The 22,821-nt window shown below is 30.8% G+C and overlaps 1 protein-coding gene and 1 long non-coding RNA gene across 3 annotated transcripts; one reads left to right on the top strand and one right to left on the bottom strand.

Moving 5' to 3' along the window:
• Positions 1 to 2,547: 2,547 nt before the first annotated feature.
• LOC114941148 (proton-coupled amino acid transporter-like protein acs) lies at positions 2,548 to 22,794 on the top strand. Its single transcript, XM_029316040.2, has 8 exons — positions 2,548 to 2,883; positions 12,017 to 12,066; positions 12,307 to 12,429; positions 13,831 to 14,103; positions 14,440 to 14,524; positions 20,761 to 21,030; positions 21,293 to 21,647; positions 22,076 to 22,794. The coding sequence occupies exons 1-8, from the start codon at positions 2,848 to 2,850 to the stop codon at positions 22,318 to 22,320; spliced, it is 1,437 nt and encodes a 478-aa protein (XP_029171873.1). The 5' UTR covers positions 2,548 to 2,847; the 3' UTR covers positions 22,321 to 22,794.
• LOC114941150 (uncharacterized) lies at positions 8,466 to 10,043 on the bottom strand. Of its 2 annotated transcripts, XR_003821592.2 has the most exons (4): positions 9,666 to 10,043; positions 9,340 to 9,589; positions 9,010 to 9,107; positions 8,466 to 8,842 (listed from the first exon to the last, which is right to left on the bottom strand). It is a non-coding gene; the product is annotated as an uncharacterized LOC114941150 (long non-coding RNA). The 2 variants fall into 2 exon arrangements; XR_003821591.2 differs by having other exon boundaries at positions 9,340 to 10,043.
• Positions 22,795 to 22,821: the final 27 nt, after the last annotated feature.

The following is a 22,821-nucleotide window of genomic DNA, read 5'->3' as shown; positions in this document are numbered from 1 at the left end:
AGCGAAGAGTCATCATCATTTTTTAAACAAATACATTTCCATTCCATCGATGATAAAAGAGCGAATCTTGCTTCCTCAGAAACATATTCCTTTGTTAACTAAAATGAAAAGGTAATTAATATTAATTTCATTTTAATACATTTGCATAAATATTTCGCAGAATGTTAATTCTGTTTTAATTCCTATTTTCAGAAATCAAGACAACGAATGTGTATTAAGAGGTCGCTGCTTAATTATGCACAGTCTCTATAATGATATCTACTTTCTATGAAAGACATGGAGAAGGAATGTGGCCATTCAAATCAGTACTTTTCCACGCATAAAGGTATATTAATTATACATAAAACTCTATTTAATAGTTTCATTTTTGTTTGCTTTTTCCGTACAATAATTATTTATATATATATCACAAATATATGATGGAATTTTTTTCGTCATATATTTCGGAATGTTTGCATAGCAGATATTGCAAGATGAAATATAACAGATATCAATTTTCAAATAAAGATTATCTTTTCGGCGAACAAATTCTTTTTGGATTAGTTTGTCAATGAAAATATATGAATGATACGAAAAGAATTTGCGCGCGCGTATTGCTTTTGTTCTTTTTTTTACAAATATGCTTGCGCAATCAAAAAAAAAAAAAAAAGAAAAAATAAAAGGAAAAGAATAGAAGGAAAAAGTTAAAAATGTCTATTATTGCAGTCTAGTCACGTTTCGATCAGTAGTCAGACGCGCATGCATGTTTTTCAAAATTTCTTGATTGCTATCTTGATTTTAAATATCAGGCTGTCAAAGTGACATATGTTGTAATTTATCGTAGATCTCGATCTAAAATCTTTTATTATATCTATAAATGATTTTATTAAAAAAAAAGAATAAAAAAAAGAAAATTTTTTTGAAAAACTAACGGTGTAATATTACACTTATTTGTATATAATTTGTGTGCGCGACTTATATAAAATTCAAAATTAATTGCATAAAACTTATAAAAAAATTAATCGATATCTTTTTGTCATCGATTAAACGATGTCAGCATTGAAAAAAAAGTTTGTTGAATTAACAAATATTTAGTTCAATACGTTCAAATAAATCATTTATTTGAACGTACTGAACTAAATATTTGTTAATTTAACAAACTTTTTTTTTCAGTGAGTATTCAAAAAAAAAAGAAAATTGCGATTATCAATATCTAGAAACGGAAATCAATGTCATTTTTATACAATTTATTGTGATTGCACAGAAAAAGAAATTACTTTTTACAATGAATAATATTCACTGTTAAAATATTTTTACTTTACAATATTACGCATCTCAACTTTGATTATTAATTTTTTTACTTATCGTATATTCAGCTGTTTTTATATAAGACATCTCACTCTTATCTTACTTGCAAATTACTTAGAAATATATACAGTAAAAATAATATCGTGTAAAGAATTAAAAGAGACATGATTGTGGATGCTAGATAATAAATATGCAATTTTTATCACAAATGTCCTATATGTTAATCGTGAGACAAATCTCAAAATATTATATAACTTGGATAACATTTAAAAGGAAATACCAATTAAACTAATTAGTTATTCATTTACAAAACACGTACGATGCATACATTTGCAAAAGTTATAAATTGTTGAAATAACTTATAACTTTTCATTGCAATATTTGTATTATAAATATCTTGATGAAAGTTCAGATGTTTTAATTGAAAAAAAAAATATATGGCATAATCCTCAATATCTTGAAATATTCTAAAATAATCTTTATGTCATAAAAATATTTTTCAAGTCCTTGAGATATTACAGTTTAAAAATAAGCGAAAAAATTAATAATAATTACACATTTAATAATTATACATTTATACAATATTTAATATTGTATCATTCGTCGTTAAAGTATCTTTGCACTTTTATATTTATAGTCATTTTTCAAGGAAGTAACTCGATTCTTCGATTCTTCGAATGAATAAAAATTTATAAACATCTTTTTGCATCTATTTAAATATATTTAAATCTATTTAAATATATTTATATATTTAATAAATTCGCATTATATTATACTCCAATATAGCTTTTTTCTATCTGTCATTCTCTATAACTTCCCTCTGGTCTCTTAAAATTTTAACGAGTTAATTAAATTAATCAAATTAATTAATCATGTTCCAAAACGAATTATCCTCATACTTATTTCGTCCTTGCTCCTAATACTCGTGAGTGCATTACGCGTTCATTTCTCGTATAAGGATTTTATCTCGTAAATAAACGCGAGCAAAGTATTTTCATAACACAATGGACCGAGTCCGGTGACTTGAACGCTTGATTCGCGATAGTGACCGTCACGCGAGAAATGTTAATCATCACGTGAAGACCAGGGTGTATTTACTACGTCAAGGTGTTCATGTGCTTCGTCTAAGCTCGTGGCTTCGTATCCATCAATCAACCGGTCGGCTGAATGACCGCGGTTTCTCTCTCACCGAGATGGTTAACGCATAAAGAAAACGATACCGCGAGCGCGAGTTGTATGTACACACATGTGTTCTCTCGTCGCGCGATGCTATATAAATAATACTTCGCGCTAAGTCAGATCAGTCGACTTGCGGCGGCCGTACCTGTCACAATAATGCAACGCACCTTTAGAGATTAAAATTCTCCCCGAGTTTAAATTCGATTTTTTCTGTGCGTTCTTTTAAATATTATCCGCTCTCTCTTCCAGTTCCCAGTCGAGCTCTTCCCGCCTCTGTCTAATTCCTTATTTCACCTGGTGAATCTTCACATCCCTGTCATATGCCAGAGGATCCTTCGGCGAGAACTTCAACTATTTATATATTGTGATCCATTCCTCAGGATGTCGCATGACAATCTAGGATTTACATCGAGCACGGTGAGTGAAATATTTTTATAATGCGACATACGTGTCAATCCATGTTAGAAATGAGTTTTTTTTTTTCTAACGTAAAAAGTGCAAGTATTTGATACAGAAAGAGAGAGAAAGCGAAGAAGAAAAAGTAAATACTATTTAAATTTTAATTATTTTTTTATCTGACTTTAATGATTTGCGTCACATTCGTCTTTATTGAATTTGTGTTGTCACGTCAGTTGTTACCCTCGAAATCATTTTGCGTAAATATATGTAAAATATCTTTTCAGTATATAAATGTAAACATGTTTTTTTTTCTTTTTTTTCGAATGAAGAAGCAGTGACAGACAGAAAAGTGACGAACTTTTAACATGAAAAGAATTTGACGCAAATGCTGAAAATATAAATTTTGACGAAAATATCTATAGCTTTTAAAGAAAGAAAGCTATTTTTATATCATAGAAAGATGAAGAAAAGGATTTTTTTCTCTCTTTATTGATAATAATAAAAATTAAATTTTCCAAAATAAGACGCGTTTATGTCAAGCCTACTTTGTTATGTCAAATATCTGAAGATCATAGAGTATTCCTACACATTTTCTTTTGCAAGAAATAAGTATGTATAACAGAAAGATAATTTAAAATTTTTGAAATTATTTTTCTGTAATATAAATTTTAGAAATTCTCTAAAAAATCTTAATATGCTCTTTTATAGAATATAAAAAAGATTTGACAAAATGATTCTTAAAACAGTAAGCCTAATAATGCACATGTGTAGTATCAGATGTATATAAAATAGACTTATATAAAGCGCGTTTACTGCTTTGTTTACGTCGAGCCTTTAAAGAACACTGTATACTTATATTTTTTTATGATAAGAAACGTGTAATGTATTCAAAAAATTCGGAATTTTTAACAGAAACTATTTTAAGATCATTTCAATAAATTAATTTTTCTTGTAGAAGAGAAAATAAAATTCTTTAGCGATTCTCTTGAGACAGCAATATATACCAATAATGCATATGTGACGTATATAGAGCAAACTTATATAAGAAAAATTGTACTTTTCAGATTATTTTTAAGTATCATTTTTTTTTGTCTTTTTGTAAAAATTAATATTATCTAGTTTGATATAATTTGGAAACATTTGGCGTATTTGCTTATTTCGTAATGAATATATATTCTCTAAAGTGTGGAGTTATTTAGGCATGCATAAAATGCACATAAGATAAGATAATGCAACACATGTAAGGTATCCCAAAAAATATATACTTAAAAGCGTGTTTCAGTACTAGAATATTTTTTGCATTTTTGCTTGACGAATTTCATTATAACAGTAAAATATGTAACAAAAAGAATATTGGGTTTCGAAAATCTCAATCTTTGCACAATCGTGAAAAGATCTTCGTCATTGATTTATTCGCATTTTTTTGATTGCGAAATTTTAATATAAAATTATTAAAACAATAACACTACGTAAGAAATACCCGAGTTACACGATATAACGGAATATTTTGCATACCTAATATGACACAGTCGCGATAAAAAATAATCACCTTTAAATTCATTCGTCCGTGGAATGTATCTGTCGGAATCTTTTTTTATAGCAATGAACGATTGTACAGGACAGGATAATAATAAACCTAGGTAGCTGTTGCGTACTTGATATTTTCGTCAGCTTCGATGATTGCGTGATGTTTCGATCATGAGCCCGGTCATGAGAGTGGAAAGTTTATTCTCAATATATATTTCTTATATATATATATATATATATATATATATATATATATAGTTTTTTTTTTTACGTGTAAAACTTTCGAAGGACAATCGTTCATTCGCTCGAGGTTTTTATTATTTCTTTTAACGTCGTTGACGCCGCCGGTGTTTTTTGCTCGATTTATGCGAATAATAATTGGCGTTTAAAGCTGTTGCACAATGAGGAAATGCCAATAAGTATAGCGAGCCAAACTAGTCAGTCTACTGAGTCCAACAACTCGCTCTTACGCGAAATGTCCTTCCTTAACGCGACTCTTATACCACTGCTCGCCTTTTCTCTCTCTTTCTCGTTTTTTTTTTTTTCATCGTCGAAGGCAACCAAGATACGTACAATATTTGTCCTTTAGACACGATTATTCGAAAGTAATTTGAATTATTGAAGTGCGCTTTGCGCCTTTCCCCTTGTCCATACACAATACAGACTTATTAGCGACCTTGGATGCGCGTTCAAGTCGATTTTTTCAAGTATTTTTCAAGGCAGATCTAATTACGAAAAAATGATTAATATCGCGGACGCGTGTCGAGGAATTTCGACAAATTGAATTAATTTTATTCCAAGGAAAATTCACTTAAGGTTTCGCAAGTTTAGACTTGATACTTGACATTAAATCGCGTCGAAATGAAATAAAAATATCACCTGTGATGCGTTACAATTGTATAAATGTTGAATCTTTATTTTAAGTTACATCATAATTTTTGTTGTTGAAGTTACATCATAATTTTGTTGTTGATCTCTTTTTTTATTCTGACGGACGGAAACGCTGCACCCATCGTATCTCGATTGAATATCGAATGTGTCGCAATAGTTTCCTCTGTCATCTCTTCATTTGCCTATCTTCGCTTAAAAAGGGGATCATCTGATTTAATTCTTTTGTTAACTGACGCGATGAAGTTTGTATAACGTTTAATTACATTTTAATGTCTCTCTTTCTCATGGTACTATTGAATTCCTTCGTAACATATATAGGATATATCCTGAATCCTGAATACATGATTAATTTCTTTATTTGCTTCGAAGCGTAACCGTATACGTAATGCAAAATTATTTTCTCTCTTTCTCTCTTTTTAGTAATAAAATTATTTAACATTAATGATTATATTCAATCAAATAATTACGATTTATAATGGCTTGGTATATCAGTATTCTGTAGGAAGCGCTCCTGCTGATAACAAAATTTCGCACCGATTATTTCTGCTATAATGCTATGTCGAAAGTGTTTCGCGCAGTGATAAGAACGGTTTTAACGAACGTATTTGCCACAAACAAGAGACACATCGCAAAGACAGCATGAAAAGGCACCAAAGTCGTTTTAAAGAAGTCTAAAGGACGATAAGAGAGACACGTCTTTCAGATACATTTACATTATCTGGGAAACATTACGAGAGATGAATCCTTTCTCTTCGTACAAATCCGCTTTTACGTACACGATTCTCTCTAACTATATATTGTGTAGCACGGTGTAATGCACATATGTAATTATAATGAATATGTAACACAGACACACGTACACATTAACAGACCGCGGAAAATAAAAAGATCCCACATACACTGATTGAGTTGTAACCTGAAATTCTCTGGACACAGAGAATACCGGTTTATCTCGATTAAGATACTGCTTGTGTAATAATGTGTGTGGTATGCGCACGTAACGAATCTCTTTATCCAACTACTGATTACTATATCACTATATGAAATATAAATCTATATACAATATATATACAATATATATATATACATATACTGGTATAAAGTATCCTAAAAAGATATATAGGTATATCTGTCCGTATATAAATATAAACGTTATATTTCGATAATATATATTACAGGTATTACTGTCAACAATTATCTATGTTATGAATTAAATTAAATCAAATAATTCTTGCTCGCGATAATTAACATCGAAGATAGAGAATTAAAATTCGCGATTTTTTTATCCAATAAATTTTTCTATTAGCTCTTTCAATATTTTGCAATTATAAAATTTAATGAGATAGGCGAAAAACCTGCAAGTTCACAATAGTATGCATATATAAATATGTAACTGGTACAATTTATATTCTAAAAAAAATTAAAATTACGTATTACGTATGTATGTAATTACCCTTGTGCATCAAATAGAAATTAAAAATCGATGCATGCCGGTAAGAGACGCATTTGCGTAACATGTCTTCTTCACGGTTCTTCTGTTTTCTAGCACACAAGGCGTCGCACATGTGCATTTCATCATATATGCCCGCGGAAAGCGGAAATGCACACACATACGGTCGACGCATAATGTCAAGACCGTCTCGCGCGCGGAACGAAATAAAAAGAATGCGTGCGCGAAGAATGCATCGGTGCAGTCGGAGCACGCACGTTTGTCGCGGGACCTCTTGCAAAGGATCCTGCGGTATTCTTTGATATTCCCTCTTTTAATGCGATTCGATACCTGCGCGAAATGCTCGCGCGTTTATGCTTCCGTATTTTTTCATCTTAGGGTGACTAATTCTTGAATTAAATCAATTTTAAGGATATCGATCTTGAAAATTGGAACATAATAAGATATAAAATTCCGCGACGGCTCTTCGAATTGCTAATTCTTCGTAATAGGAATATCGAAACAATGTCGATATTCCAAGAGAAACGACAAAATCGCGAATAAAACTGTTTCATGCTAACGAGGCATTTTAATGAATTGCATTAGAACATAAGCACGTGATGATAATCGTCTCGAACGAATTGTTTAATTTGTACAACGTAATCAAGTATAGTCTTACACGATATAATTTATTGAAAGTGCAATTTATTGAAATTTCACGTCGATGCTTGGAATTTCAGGAAATGACACGCGACTTCCAATAATTATTTATAGTTTATAAATTAAATCAATTGGATCAGATTAAGTAATATTCTTGCTTGATGATTTACATCGAAGATTGAGAATTGAAATTCGAGATTTGTTTATCTAACGAATTTTTTTCCATTGATCTCTCAGTCTTTTTGCAATTATTAATTAATTTAATAAAATAGGAAAATTGTAAGCACAATAAAGTATGTATATATAAATGTATAATTTTTATGATAGGTATGTATACAATTTAAAATGTAATTTAAAATATTATATAATATATTCTCTCTCTCTCTCTCTCTCTCATTTCGTGTATATAAAAAATTGATTCTTTACATACACAATATGCAATATAACAAAATACTTGAGATATTTTGAAAATTTCATAAATATGAATAAAAGATTAATAACATAAATTAGAATGTGCCTAAAATAGTTCTGTGATAACTAAGCAAGAATGATGGATATACTATAGTGTTTGAAAAAAACCTTTATATATATATCCTTGATCGAACAATGACTTGAGATTGCGTCAAGAATCTGATAAATAAAAACTTAAGATTTATTGACTCGAAAAATAGTTATTAAACGATTAAAGAAACACTTGAGTGAAAACTTTTTAATGTGAAAGGATTTGCTTTCTTGAATCATTGATGGAATATAATTTTTATAATGTGTAGGGAGATATTTAATTAGATAAAAAATATTATCAGCAATTCTTTATGCAATAATAAAGATTGTTAATATTTAAAATTAATTATATTATATTAATTATATGCTTTAAAATAATTAATGCATCTATTTAATTCTTTTATTGCAAACATTATCTTTAAATTAATGTAATTTAGTCCGAATATTAGCAGAAAACAAAATTAAAATTAAAAGAGAAAATCGTAAGAAATTCAGAATTCTATTAAAACATTGAAAAAATTTGTGAAAAAAGATAAAGTTATTTTAAGTATTTTTATTTGAACATATAATACAATTGAGTTATCTTGTTTTTAAAGATTTATAACAGCTAAAGATAGTTTATGTGTAAAAGACATTTTCGTAACAAAGAGTATGTATTTTAACGGATCTTCCTAATCTTTTTTTTATTCTACATATCGGAAAATTGTTATTTTTAAATATTACAGAATATTACGAATAAAAGATACTCCAGATGTGGACAGAAGTGGCAAAAGAACCTTTCGAATTTGCTTTACATTAATTGTGACATGTTATCGCTCAATCTTTTTTATCTTTATTCATGTTATCAATGCAAAGTCTTATTATCAATTAATAGCGATCGCTAATATTTATTATTCTTATTTGTGTCACTTTGACCTCCTTCAGCAAAAAGCTCGTTTTATCGGTATATTATTCGAATTTCTTGAATTCCTAAAATCCGATAAGCGTATAAATCAATCTTGCGATTATATTCAGTACTTATAAACGTTTAAAACGCAGTTGCATTAAGTAAAACTCGGTAACATAATACAATAAAAAATTATTGTCAAGTGTATGTTGCACAACTTAGCTTGTCGCGAGTCAAACAATTAGCATACTTATTGTTAGTAAAGTGTGCATTTATCATGTAGGATTCTTCCTGAACTCTGTAATATTCCATTCATTTTCCTCCATGTTTCCTAATCTCATCTCGCACCTGTTTGATAGGTATATCAGAAAAATCAATTAATAACCAATTTTTAGATATTAAAAGTTCATAATTGTTTTATAATAATTATATTGATTTGCTGTATCTATGGTTGACTAATCTTAGATATACTTTAAATATTAATTGTTTTTTAATTACATGAGTTAGTTCGAAATATCGAATTAATTGTACTTTATACGTTCGGTAAAAATGATTTAACAATTATTTACACGTGTATTACCTTGAGAAGCTCTATGATAATAAGCTTTTAGTTGTAAATTTCCATTCGGTCGCACAATTAGTCGATAGATCGACGAACTTACTCGACGGAAAAAATTCCATTTCAATAGTTACTTATCAGCGCGCAAAATATAGGTGCTCTTGAGTGGAAAATATAAGCATGTACAATACACACGTATACATATCTCCCCACGTGAAGAAAATCATCAACTTGGAATTATACTAGATTTCTAAGTGGTATAATACGAAAGCTGTAAAAATCCGTAGTTCTCATGGTATCACAAATAAGGCTCTAACAAATATGTTGACAGAAGAAATTCCGCTCACCGGGCCAGATATAGGCAGAAGAGTCGTCTGGCTCATTTGTGTGTCTGCTCAACAATATTTACGGTATATTCCGCGTTTCGTAAATTGATGCTTATACAAACAAACCCATAATCCATCGTTAATCGAGCGTGGGACGCCTTCGTATGCGATGTGACAATTGTACAACAAATATACGCGAGACCAGAGAAAAACGTGATAAAAAGAAAGGCATTCAATGTATGTAATCTTATTTAAATGCTTTATTTAAATAAGTTAAATGACTTAACTACCGTTAATTGACACGTAATACAATAAACGCGTATTTCGATCTTCTTATATACGAGACGGCGAGACAAGGAAAACACTTGATGTGTCAACGATTGAGCGTTCACTAAAAGAGTTATGTCTGTCTCACAATCAGCAATTAGTGGCATAAACATACATTAGGCGACAGTTATATTTTAACAGCTCGGTATAATTAATTATATTATTAATTCTTCGATACATATAAATTGCACATTAAATTTAAATAATTTTACTGTTTAAAAGCAGAACAAAACGTACGAATTTAGGGAAATACTGTACACAAAATATATAATATATATAATTTAATATATAAAATTGAAATATATAATTTATATCGATGTACATTATTGTATTTGTATATTGTTATATATACGAGATATATTATTCTTATAATATTCTTTTAATAAAATTAGGTATATGGATTATATAAGATTCTATCATATACGCATAAAAAGGCGAACTATTATCAGATATGGTATGTCAAAGTATTGACATACCATAGTACAGTGGAAACTTACGTCTTGTCATACCTTTTATGTCAATACTTTGACATACCATAGTACAGTGGAAACTTACGTCTCTTGTTATACCTTTTATATCTTTACACTAGATCTAGTCTTCTGTTTGATTATTAAATAAAATCTAAACTATCCGAAGGAATCTTCCATCCTTTTCGTCCTCGGGGTAAAGTCGTTAACGCATCTCATTACTTTTGTGGGCGTAGACTTTTCGCTCTGAAGGACGTATTAAACGACTGTATCCGCGCATTATGCAATTTGTGGATTTTGCACAGTATTTGAGGCGAGAAAATTTCCTGTACTTGTTGCATTTCAAATCTTAAATTGCACGTAAAGAAGTCGTATCAATCACTTGAGAGGAATTATGTAAATGTCGGCCGGCAATTTACGCAATTTACGTTTCAAGATCGCAAAAAGATAGATATCTCTCGAGTCGTAAATTTATCCTGGTTAGATCAAGAATTGGCCAAGAAAATTTATTGGCGGTCGAATTCACAGATGTAAGATGTACATATATTTACGCAACTGAATTCACGAAAACTCATGTATTTGCAGTTAGTTCTATAAGATGAAATGTATATTATACCGAAATGGAAATAGCCGATCGTCGAAGAGGAAAATTTATCGAGACAGAAATAGAGAGTGTGTGTGTCTGTGTAACAATCATGTACTAATATTAGATATTGCGCGTGCGCACATATTGTACCGATTGAATTGTACGAACGGAAAAAGCCTGATGAAGACTTCCTATTAAAATTAATGCCTATATAGCTGCGGGCGCGGAATATTACAAGAGAAGTCGAACGTATGAGAGGAAACAGTAGATAAGCAATTAATCAAATAAAATATATGCAACAATGTATATAATGTACCTATATCTTTAGTTTATTAATTATTTGCATTTCTAGTATTTATGCTCATAAAGAGTTTGTGAACTTCTCGAGTTTGCACGCGCAATTTACGAGCTCATCGTTCAAGAATTATGCGTTGAGCTCGAATGAGTAATTTGCGAATTATTTCGAGCTCGATGCATATCATAACAGTCAATTAACATATAATAACAGTCATCAGAAAAATGCGTTTTAAAAATCGTGATATTCTATCTAATTATTCTTGCATAAGTGAATGACTCAATTATAGGGTCTGTATATTCGAACATCTTTATATGTATATTATGCATATACTTTGCATTATGTATTAGATAACAAGACCACATAAAGTGTGCATGAGTGTCTCTTCTGTAAATTATATATAAATATTTTCATAAATTTACAATTTTTTAATAAATAGGAAAATGATAATTTTTTATTATTTCATAAATAATGCATAGATCCATTCAATAAATCATCAATAAATAATCAATAAATCATCAATAAATAATCAATAAAAAAATGCATAATATTTTTTAAATATTAAGAGAGAAAAACAGAGAGATCTACATGATCTGTACGCAAAATTAAAATGTTATATGCTAATATTCTTCTCAAATTATCGATACATGTATGTATATGTATATTTATTTCTTTATTTGTTTTTTCTTCTTTACAGGTTGCTTTGCAAGATTTCAAGAAATCTTTCTCATCCAAGGGACAAAATGGGTAAGTATCAAGTTTCATCAATATATTCTAATAAAGCATAGAGTTCTTATTAGTCAAATATGTACTATCCAAGATTTTGCTTTTAAAATTTTAATAAGCAATCTTGATACTGTAATCTAAGATTAGTATAAAGAGATATTGTCACACTTATATTATGTATGATACTCGATTATTATATTATATCTCGAAAATGAAACACGTGTCTACTTAATTTGATTTATAAGGATAATATTTTTACAGTTACGGATCGGGTGAAAAACGTGACAGCGTTTACTCTTTGGAACTCGAAGAAAAGAAATGTGTAGACGAGCAAGATAACGATTATGATCCATATGAGTATAGAGTAGTGGAGCATCCGACTACGTAAGTTTTTATATTAATATTCATTTTCACTTTATCACAATGAGAATAAATAATATATGACGGATTTAAAAAATGATAGATTCGGCGCGTATGTAGTTATAATTATATGAATATGTAAACTTATTATTAATATTTAAAGATTTACTTGCAAAAAAACAATATACATAATTTATAATGTACTAATATTCTTTTTTCATTTTTTTCACGCTCCAATATATTCGTAAAATTAAATATAAATAAATGTAGAAAAATTGAGATAGCAGAAAATATTATCAAGGAAGCTGTCAAATCGATCAATATTCCTGCTATTGAACTCGTTATAAAAAGAATAATTAAAATTAAATTAATAGAAAAAAAAAAGAACAAAAGATCAATTATTCTTTCTAACAGGGAAAATAACTATTCGGACCTAACAATAATAGATAACTATTTGAGAGAAATTACTATCATATACATGATAATTTCTAGGCTACAAAAAGTAAATTTACATTGAAATAATTGAAAATAGAATATTTTTCCGATTATCAACTTGATGTATTTCTTATTATCATTTATCATTTCGATAAATCCGATATTAAAGATGCTTATTCCACGTCTTGTGTTTATCAAATCATTAATGATTTGATGATTAAATTTAATCATTGATAAAAATTGATTGTTTAGAATTAAGGGACGCAATCGCGACATGTCGAAATTGTCCAGTTAGTACTTATTAAGAAGCATTCAATTTGGTTGAAGACTTGAATGAAAAATGATACAACGTGTCATTCAAGATGACCAATGATGCTTACGTAATGCGCCGGTACTTTCTTTGCATGCGAAATGACGTTTGATTATTATTACCCACACGTTTCATGCTAAGCACCTTATTAACGTAATTTCCTATGTACAATAATCAAATCGAAAAACTCGGTGACTCATATCGGTCATGAATCGGTCTTCCTGGTGAAAACGCGGATTTCCTCTGTCATAATTAATGTATAAATTATTACATAGCTGGTACAGATACAAGGCAACAACGTTGAAATTAATTAATTAATTAATTAATTAATTAATTTCCACATATTCAAAGATATATGCGTACTCAATATCTATTTTACCAACATTACTTTATCTGTAATCATAGCGTAAAATCATGAAATTGCAAAGATTATTTCCGATGCTTCCTGCTATAAAAGTCTATCGTAATTTAATTTTATAATTCTGATATATAATTATTTCACAGAATTTATTTGCAATTTTATTCAATATAAAAATATTAAAATAAAATATAATAATAAAAAAATTGAATTTAAACAATTAAGAAAGAATAATAATAAGAAACAAAAAATGTTTATTATTTAATGCAAATTAATAATGTGAAATAAATATCTGGTTTTTTTTTGGAACGCAAATTTTCAGGAACGCGGAGACGTTGCTTCATTTGTTGAAAGGCAGTTTAGGCACCGGAATTCTCGCGATGCCGAAAGCTTTCTACAATGCCGGATACATTATCGGTCTGATAGCCACGGTCGTCATAGGACTACTTTGTACATACTGTATGCGAATACTCGTACTTTCGGAGTACGAATTATGCAAGAGACGAAGGACTCCGTCTATGACATATCCAGCAACCGCGGAAGCTGCTCTGCAGGAAGGGCCAGCGTTCCTCAGGCCGTTTTCCAAAGCCTCAATGTAAGTGTATTATGTCTTCTATCTTAATTATCTTATCTTATAATTAAATCTTATCTTAGACATCTTCTATATTTCGCGAAGAAAAAATGCAGAGAGAAAAGAATCAAATGTATAATTTATACCTCTTGTACATATTTCGCCTGCACCGTTTCTAAAGACATAAAAGACAACCGAACAATAGCAGAGTAAATTGCCGTTATTATGCGATTTGCATTCATCGTATAACGCATAATACTTTTTATTAAAATATAATTAGAATCCAATTAATAAATGACAGCTCTTACATCATAACTGCGTATGCGCTGATAAAAGATGATTATTCCTCGGTTTTTGCAGACACATAATAAACACCTTCCTGATGATATACCAGATGGGCACTTGTTGCGTCTACATCGTTTTCATATCCAGCAATCTACAATCGGTGAGTGTCCCCCACTATATATGCAACTTGCAATACGTAATGCGTTACGCTTTCCACGAACGTCACCGCATTCAATGTTTAGATATTTATCATTGACAATAAGAGTAATTGCTCGTTCGTGCATGTTACTGATCTGCATGGACGTCCGCAGAAAGGGACAAGAGGAGGCATTTGCTCCCCCTGGAATCAGTAAAAAAATCAAGCATTTGCTCTCCCTGTAAATAAACACTAGAGTTTATTTGCAATTTTTTTTAAATAATAAAAAATTGAATTTAAAAAGTAAGAAAGAATAATAAGAAACAAAGAAATGTTTAATCATGCTCCTCCCTGAAAAAAATCCTACGGACGCCCATGCTCTGCCATATCTATGCGATGTGAATCCGAGTCAGATAGTAACGTCAAAGTCCATTAAGTGGAACACGATCTTTCCACTTGTCGCTTACAAACTGCAAATTCGCGATATGCTCGCTATTGCGACATATGTTTTACGAGGAAAAGATCTAACGATGAATGATTCAAATCAATAAATTGGCACGTTATCTTCAATAAAACAAAGTCGAGTTTTAATCAAAAAAAGTTATCAATTTGATCGACAAATAATTTTATTGCAATAATATCGAGTTATAGATTTTATAGCCACGATTTTTCGTCGTTTAATCTCGCACGTATCGATTCCATTTCATTTTGCACCGCCGTTTCGCACATCACACAGCCGATAAATCGTTTGTGGTTTTCCCCAAGCGCCAACTAGCAAGTACGATATCGCGTATTCTTAAACAGCGTGCAAACGCGTAGGCAGGTATAAGAAAAGGGAAAAATCTAGGTCAGGGAAAAATGCGCCGCAGGAATACGCGAGTAGACTCGGTCGCATTGTAATTAATGTGCGTGCGGTTGATTCAAGGTGATTGTACCTAACGTATGTGTGTATACAGACGGTCGGCCGTCGACATTTTCAACGACATATGCCAATCCGGGATCCGAAGGAAAATGTGATCCCTTCTCGCGCGAATTTACCCGAATTTTGCAAGGCTAATTCTGTTTACAAACTTAATCTCTATCAATCAGATGAAGAGGGAAAAAAAAGATGGATAGGTGTGGCCAAATATAAATTTGAATAAATTATGCCATTGACGTACTTAACATTTTTTTCAATTTTCACACAAGAATATAAAATATTAAAATTCTAGTAGAATTTTAAATTTTGTGTAATTAATCATTCTTGCGAATTTGTTTTGTATATAATATAAATTATTTTCTGATAAAAATATACGCTTACTATGCATCGATATGTTTATTGCATGTGCAACAAGAGGCGACTCGAGTAAATGCACGGAGAAAATTTTCTCTTCTAAAATTATGGTAAACGTGAGACGATATTGGAAAAATTTTATAAGAGTTTCTTTGATTAATATTTATCATAATAAAAAATATTATATGTATTTACATACATAGTAAATTTTATTAGCAAAATTCATCGAAAATATTTTATATCTTATTGTGGTAGATATTAATATTTTTTAACTCTTATAAAATTCGTCCCACGATTACCATGATTTTCAGGATAAAAATTCTAATTGTAAGACAAAATTTTTTCTGTGTGTAAACCATAAACTGATAGAGAGATAAAGTTACAAGAGAGACGATACTGTCCGTATATAATGTTTTTATAATTATATAAAGGCGGAAAAATATGTTTTTTTTTTATTCGAGCATACATATATTGTTTACCGTGCGTTTCGAAATAACACCGGTATTAAATGATAAGAGAGTCGCGTCGCGTCGCGCGGATTATAGAAATTACAAATTGACATATTTATATCAATTTTATTTGTTCCACATTCTTATATCCCACGGATCGTCGTGCGAAGTTGCACACGCGTGCGGAATGATTTATTATATAGAATTTCACATTATCTCGCCGGGGTCGCACGGGATTTAGTTGTAAACGTGTGCGCAAAGCGAGCGGAAATCTTATCACGAATATGGGATCAAATGGGAACCGTCTGGGTAAAAGTCGGGCAAACGTCAACTCAAATACCGTACAATATATTTAATAACGTAGAATTTCTTTTTTTTTTAATTTTGATTTATTTTAAGAAATAAATTTTTTTAACGAGTCGGGTAATGTCAAACAAGTATCTTCAAATAATTCGATTGATTTAAAATGCATAGAAACGAATGATAAAATTGCCATTTTATTGCACGCAAAGTATAATCTACGTTAAAAGGAAACACGCTTGCTGCGCGGAATGCAAATGCACTGTAACATGTATCTGCACATACAATACAATCTTGCAATCGGATAATAGGCTTTAAACTTTATGTAGACAACACCTTAACCGTTAGCTTTCAAAGTCGTTGCGTAGTACGCAATGTAATAGATATATAATTATCTATCGTTACGACATATACGCGTTATTACGGTAAGTAAATAGAGTGTGCATATGGTGTAGATGCAACGAGTGCGTTCACGTAAATCGTGACCTATGTAGATACGAACGAGCGTTTCGACTTCAGGGTTAAATGCGAAGTGAACGGAGCCGAGACATATAAAGTTGATTAATCATTCATCGTTATCGCATAAAAATATCAAAATATCGTTAAACACCCCCCTTTAAATCATCGAATAAATTATATATCATGTGCGTATCGGATACTTTCGAACATAACAAATTATTTACAAAAAATGGAGAAAGCTTGAAAATATATAAAAGAAAAAATAATGTTCAAGTATAAGTTACATGTAATATTTTTCGTGATTTGAATATGACGTTTTATCCAAAGTTGTAAATAATTAAAATATGAAATTGAAGATGAAAAAAATAGATTATCGATGCATAAGTCAAATTCCTTACTTGCGAAGAATTCCGAAAGGATGACGCTATAAGGTCTCTAAGGACTCTTTGCAAGAATCCAAATCGATGAAACTAAAATAGGAAGTCCTAAGAGAAGTCAATTAGTTTAATTATTTCTCGTATGCTCGCAGTTATATCGTAAACATACTGATGAATTATTTCTATCCGGAAGTTTCTGATGGCGGGTTATTCACTCCAATGCACTAGGCAATTTTATACTCCTTACGCAATATTCCAGTGACAGATTTACTAGTAAATTAGGAGTCTTCAAGCATAATTTAAGGTTCCAATTGTTAAAAGATTTTAATTTAAACGCCAAATACACATACATGAGACATAGATAATTTTTAAAAAAGTTTTTACTATTTCTTCATTATATTTTCTTAAGATCCTTGAAGAACTTTGAAGAAGTTTTAAATCTACTGTTGCAATCTGTTTAATAATTGTCGAAGAAATAATTTATTTTATTTTTTCCTGAAATTTTTTATCTTAGGTATTATTATACTAATTATACACAATACTAGCCTTGTGGAATATATAATATACGTATGCATAAGTATAGAAGCAATGATCATTAATGTTATCGGATCGCAACGCTAATTGTAGTATCTTGATAAGCTGCAATATGTTAGTCATTTAGTCATTTGTGATAAACAAGTAAATATAGAAAATAACTATTCATACATATTCTTTTTCAACTTCCGTTGTATCATCATATCTACAAAAGTTTCTTTTTATTTTTTTATAAATTATTTTATTATTTATTTGATCGATTTATATTGTTTTTAAATTACGATTACGGGGAAACAAAAATACTGTTTCCATATCTCTATTTGTAGATGCACAGTGAAGATTAATTTCCATTGGAAATCACAAAGTGCTATCAACTGATAAACTAAAGTCAATCAACTGATATATAGTATTCAATTAATTGATTATGTATGATTGATTATCATGAATTATCATGATAAATTCACGTATCATAATCAATCACTATGTAAGTAAAATTTACGAACGAAAAGTGGCGTTATCATATCTTCGCGATCGTTGAAATAAGACCAGAATCGAAGAGAACATTCTCTAAATAAGGGTCTTCAAGATGATTCAGATTCGATGAATTACACTAGAGAAAAAAATATTTTTTTATAATTTTCTTTTTTTTACCAAATATACATATATGTCAATTACTAATTCTTTTGTAAAAGAAGGAAAGAGAAAAAGATCTCTATTCATAAAAGGTATATATACATACCTTTTAATTGAATAATAATTAATAAGTATATGTAATTAAAGATAATCAATCTGCGCGCAAATATTTCTTTACATTATAAGTATAATTAAAAAAAAATGCAGATCGATTTTCAAGGGTGCATTTAATTGATAGCACGTTGTCGGTGGCGCGTCATTGTGTCCGTCTTACATAAGACTAGATCCGACAGCAATAAACGACAGGCGTTAAACGACAGTAACGCGCCCATTTCCGGCTGCCCTTGGGATTGATATATAGTAATGACAGTATGTGACAAGTATTAAGTGTACGATGAAGCAAAGTTGTAAATATATCACTGTTATTCGCGCGAGTGCTATTTACTTCAACTGAATTAAGTATTTGCAAATTGGTGTTAATTACAAACACTCTCAGAACGTAAACTTAGGTATCTTATAATATATATATATATTTTTTTTAGGAATCGCGATCTTAAATTCTTTAAGTCACGACAAATAAAAAATGTTAAATGAACATATATCTTCACAATAACCGTGACATTGTGGCACAAAAAGTTAGTTAACAAACGATTTTAATCGTATATGATGTCATTTATTTTTGTTTATGGTGATTCCTAATATCTACTTTCTTTTTTTTAAAATATGCAAGTAACGTTTTTTGGAGATCTTATATTATCGTTGTATAAATTAGCAATCTGAGATGCAATGACGCCGCACGCACTGTGAAATCTTTTTACTCATGTTCACGTTTATTTGGAATTATTCAAGAATTGGTAATATATATTCGTTGAGAATTAATTTTATTCAAAACCTTCAAAAACTTCTTTCGCCTCGTTTATTAACGAATGTATCGTTTAATAATTTTACTTTATTCATGAAGAACTTGGTGTCGTTTCATATTTTATATTGAATGATATGTAACATGGATTATATTGCAATTTACATATCTTTCTTTCTTTCTCGAATCTTTTCCATATTTTATTTATATATTTGTAATATTTATTTAAGACACATTCGAGTTTTCCTTTTTTCAAGACATAACATATTTTACAACTGTAAGATAATAAAGTTAGCTTGTCGGAATGACACGCTAAATGACGGGAATTTTTGAATGTATCTTTCATAGACTTTATGTCAATAAAAAAAAATATAAATTTAATTTTCAACGAAAATCATTCCGAATGAATGAGAAGATGGGCGAAAAAATAATGTCATCCGCGCGTCGTTTTCAGATGCTACGTGAAATCGAAACACGTAAGTGTCGTAAACGGAGATGAACTTTTTGCGTAAAGTTACGGCCAAAAGTTCTCTATCGAGGACACGCATAGCGAAGGTGATGATAGAACAAGATCTTAACAAGAAAATGGACGGTATGTATGTATGTATGCGTTTCGAGAAATCTCTAGTACACGTGACCTAATTGCGAATTCAATGTCAAACGTAAATACAGAGGTAGAAGTGCTGATTACGTTCCTCTCCACACATGATTGTCAATGTGATTAGTCATATTAACGGAATTCCGTAGCGCTGTTATTCTTTACATAAGAATTTATTAGAGTATATTAGATATTACGTCTTTTTGTTTTTTGTCCTTTTTTTGTTCCTACAATATTCTTAGATATGACTCGCGTTATATTAATGTCGAAGTACCATTTATAATGCGCAATAAATTGCGTAACAGTATCATGCGTTTAATTGATTTCTCATTAGGATACAAAACTGAGAGATAAACTTTAGCTAACTTGTTTGCTAGCGTCTGTATTCGAACACGGTGCATAAAAAGCTTGCGTCATTTTTCATCCTAAATTTAAGCTTTACCCGAAAGTGTTCAAAGGTACGAAATTGTATCTATAAATAAATATGATTTATTTATTATATATAAATTAATTTATTATATTAAAATTATTTATTATACAACATTAATACTTTGAAATGTCAATCTTACTATTTAAAGATATGACTATTTACAGATATAATTCCTTCGTTAGATGTATTAAAATAAAATCTGTAATGATTTAACGAAATACTCTTTTGAGCAAAATGATCGTATTAAATAAAAAAAAAAAAAAAAATCAAGTACATGTTAAGTTGGAAGCGTATTCGAGTCATATCTCAATTTCGCCGAATAATTACGATCTCTTTTTTTTCTTCTAGGGATTGAGCTCGTTTGTTACAATGGAATTGGAGATATATATGGCGATTGTACTGGTACCTCTAATCCTCGTTAATTACATCAGGAATCTCAAATTCCTGGCACCGTGCTCGACAATCGCGAACATCATTATGTTCACCGGATTCGCGATCATACTTTACTACATTTTCCGAGAGCCGTTGACATTCGAGAATCGCGTGACAGTTGGAGAGGTCAAGAACTTTCCGCTCTTTTTCGGCACCGTCCTGTTCGCTCTTGAATCCATCGGCGTAGTAAGTATAATCTCTCTATTGAAACACAAATAATATTTATTAACATTATTTGATTAATTATTTAATGTAAGAAATAATACAGCTTTGTAATATTTTTGTAACAATTTGGGAATTGAAAAAAAGCTTAGTTAATTACTTATTGTATATCTTTGAAATATTTACCTTCAATAAAATGTTGCAATATTGAAATTACTTTAAAAACAGGTTTACCTGGAAAAAATTGCATATATTAAATTCTAATTGATTTGCTATCTGTTCATAGATTATGCCGCTGGAAAACGAGATGAAAACCCCGAGATCTTTCATGAAGCCGTGCGGCGTGCTCAATATCGCTATGGGTATCATAGTCGTGATGTACACCGCCTTGGGATTCTTCGGATACATACGTTTCGGTAGTAAAATCACTGGTAGTATCACACTTAATTTACCCACCCAGGAGGACCTGGGAATTGCGGTGCAAATCCTTCTCGCCATCGCTATCTTCTTCACGCATCCTATCCAGTGTTACGTCGCTATCGATATCTCATGGAACGAGTACATCAGTCCCTTCCTCGAGAAGTATCGTTACAAGCTGGTTTGGGAGTACGTGGTCAGGACTGTCATCATTTTGATTACCTGTGAGTATCTTTGACTCCTTTTTATTAAAATTGAATTGAATTCGTGGACGGTAACGAAAACGTCCTAAATGCAACTGGATCATTAGTTTGTCTTTTATCCGAATTCCTGATTGATTTTGACATTTCTATCTTATAGAAAAAAATATATAGTATATGAAGCTATAATTTATAATGAATCTATTTTTTAATTTAAATATTGCAAACAGGAATATTAAATCTTGTTAATAATCAAATATCCAATTCTCGTTCAAGCTAGAGTACTATTTCTCTCATTTCTTCAGTTTGATAATCTCGTTTAATAAATTCTTTTATTATTTTTTTTTATTCTTTTGTTATCCCATTATATCTGTGATATGGTTGAGGGAAGCAAAAATCGGATAAAGCGATATTGCTGAAATAAATTGAACTTGTCGATCTGCGCGCTTTAGTCGGTCTAGCAATCGCGATCCCGGAGTTGGATCTCTTCATATCCCTATTCGGTGCGTTCTGTCTGTCGGGCCTGGGACTGGCGTTTCCGGCGCTCATACAGATCTGCGCGTTCTGGAAGGTGATGGGACCCACGGAGAAGAAGATCATGCTGGCGAAGAACATTTGTCTGATACTGATCGGTGTATTAGGTCTGGTCGTGGGCACCTACACGAGTTTACGTGACATCATCGCCAAGTTCTCGTGAGCTGCCAGCGAACTCAATAAACGGTGCAATAAAATTGCCGAGAACGGAAGCGGGGAAAGGGTAGCGAGAGGTAGAAGAACAGTCGAGCAGGAAGGTGTTCTCGTATGCGAGAGAAACGACGATGTGATATACAAGTAGTTTGAAGTCGCTAGACTAAGCGTATCTATAAATAGTGGCGCATTTAGAGGCTTCTGCCGAGAGGGACCGAAATAACGTTAACGTGTTACGTATTACGGCTCCAACCGTAACTTCGGTTCTTCCATCGGAGGACGGGATGAAGTTCCTGAGTGCATCTGTGCCGGTTCTGCACGTTTCAATGAATTACGCAAGTACTGCGCGAGTAGGACTTAGAACAACGAGAAGACAAACGATCGAATCCTCGAAATGTTAGATGTCAGTATTAGATATCAGCGCGAGATGTGTAAAGAGGTTTTATTGTATTATAAATTATAAATAAAAGTAATTCTATTTTCACATACTCTCTCTACTCCCTCGTGCTCC

The sequence above is a fragment of the Nylanderia fulva genome, unplaced genomic scaffold (genome assembly GCF_048542155.1).
Source record: "Nylanderia fulva isolate GAGA-0341 unplaced genomic scaffold, ASM4854215v1 Scaffold25, whole genome shotgun sequence".
NCBI classification, from domain to species: Eukaryota; Metazoa; Arthropoda; class Insecta; order Hymenoptera; family Formicidae; genus Nylanderia; species Nylanderia fulva.
This window is presented reverse-complemented; position numbering and strand designations above follow the sequence as displayed.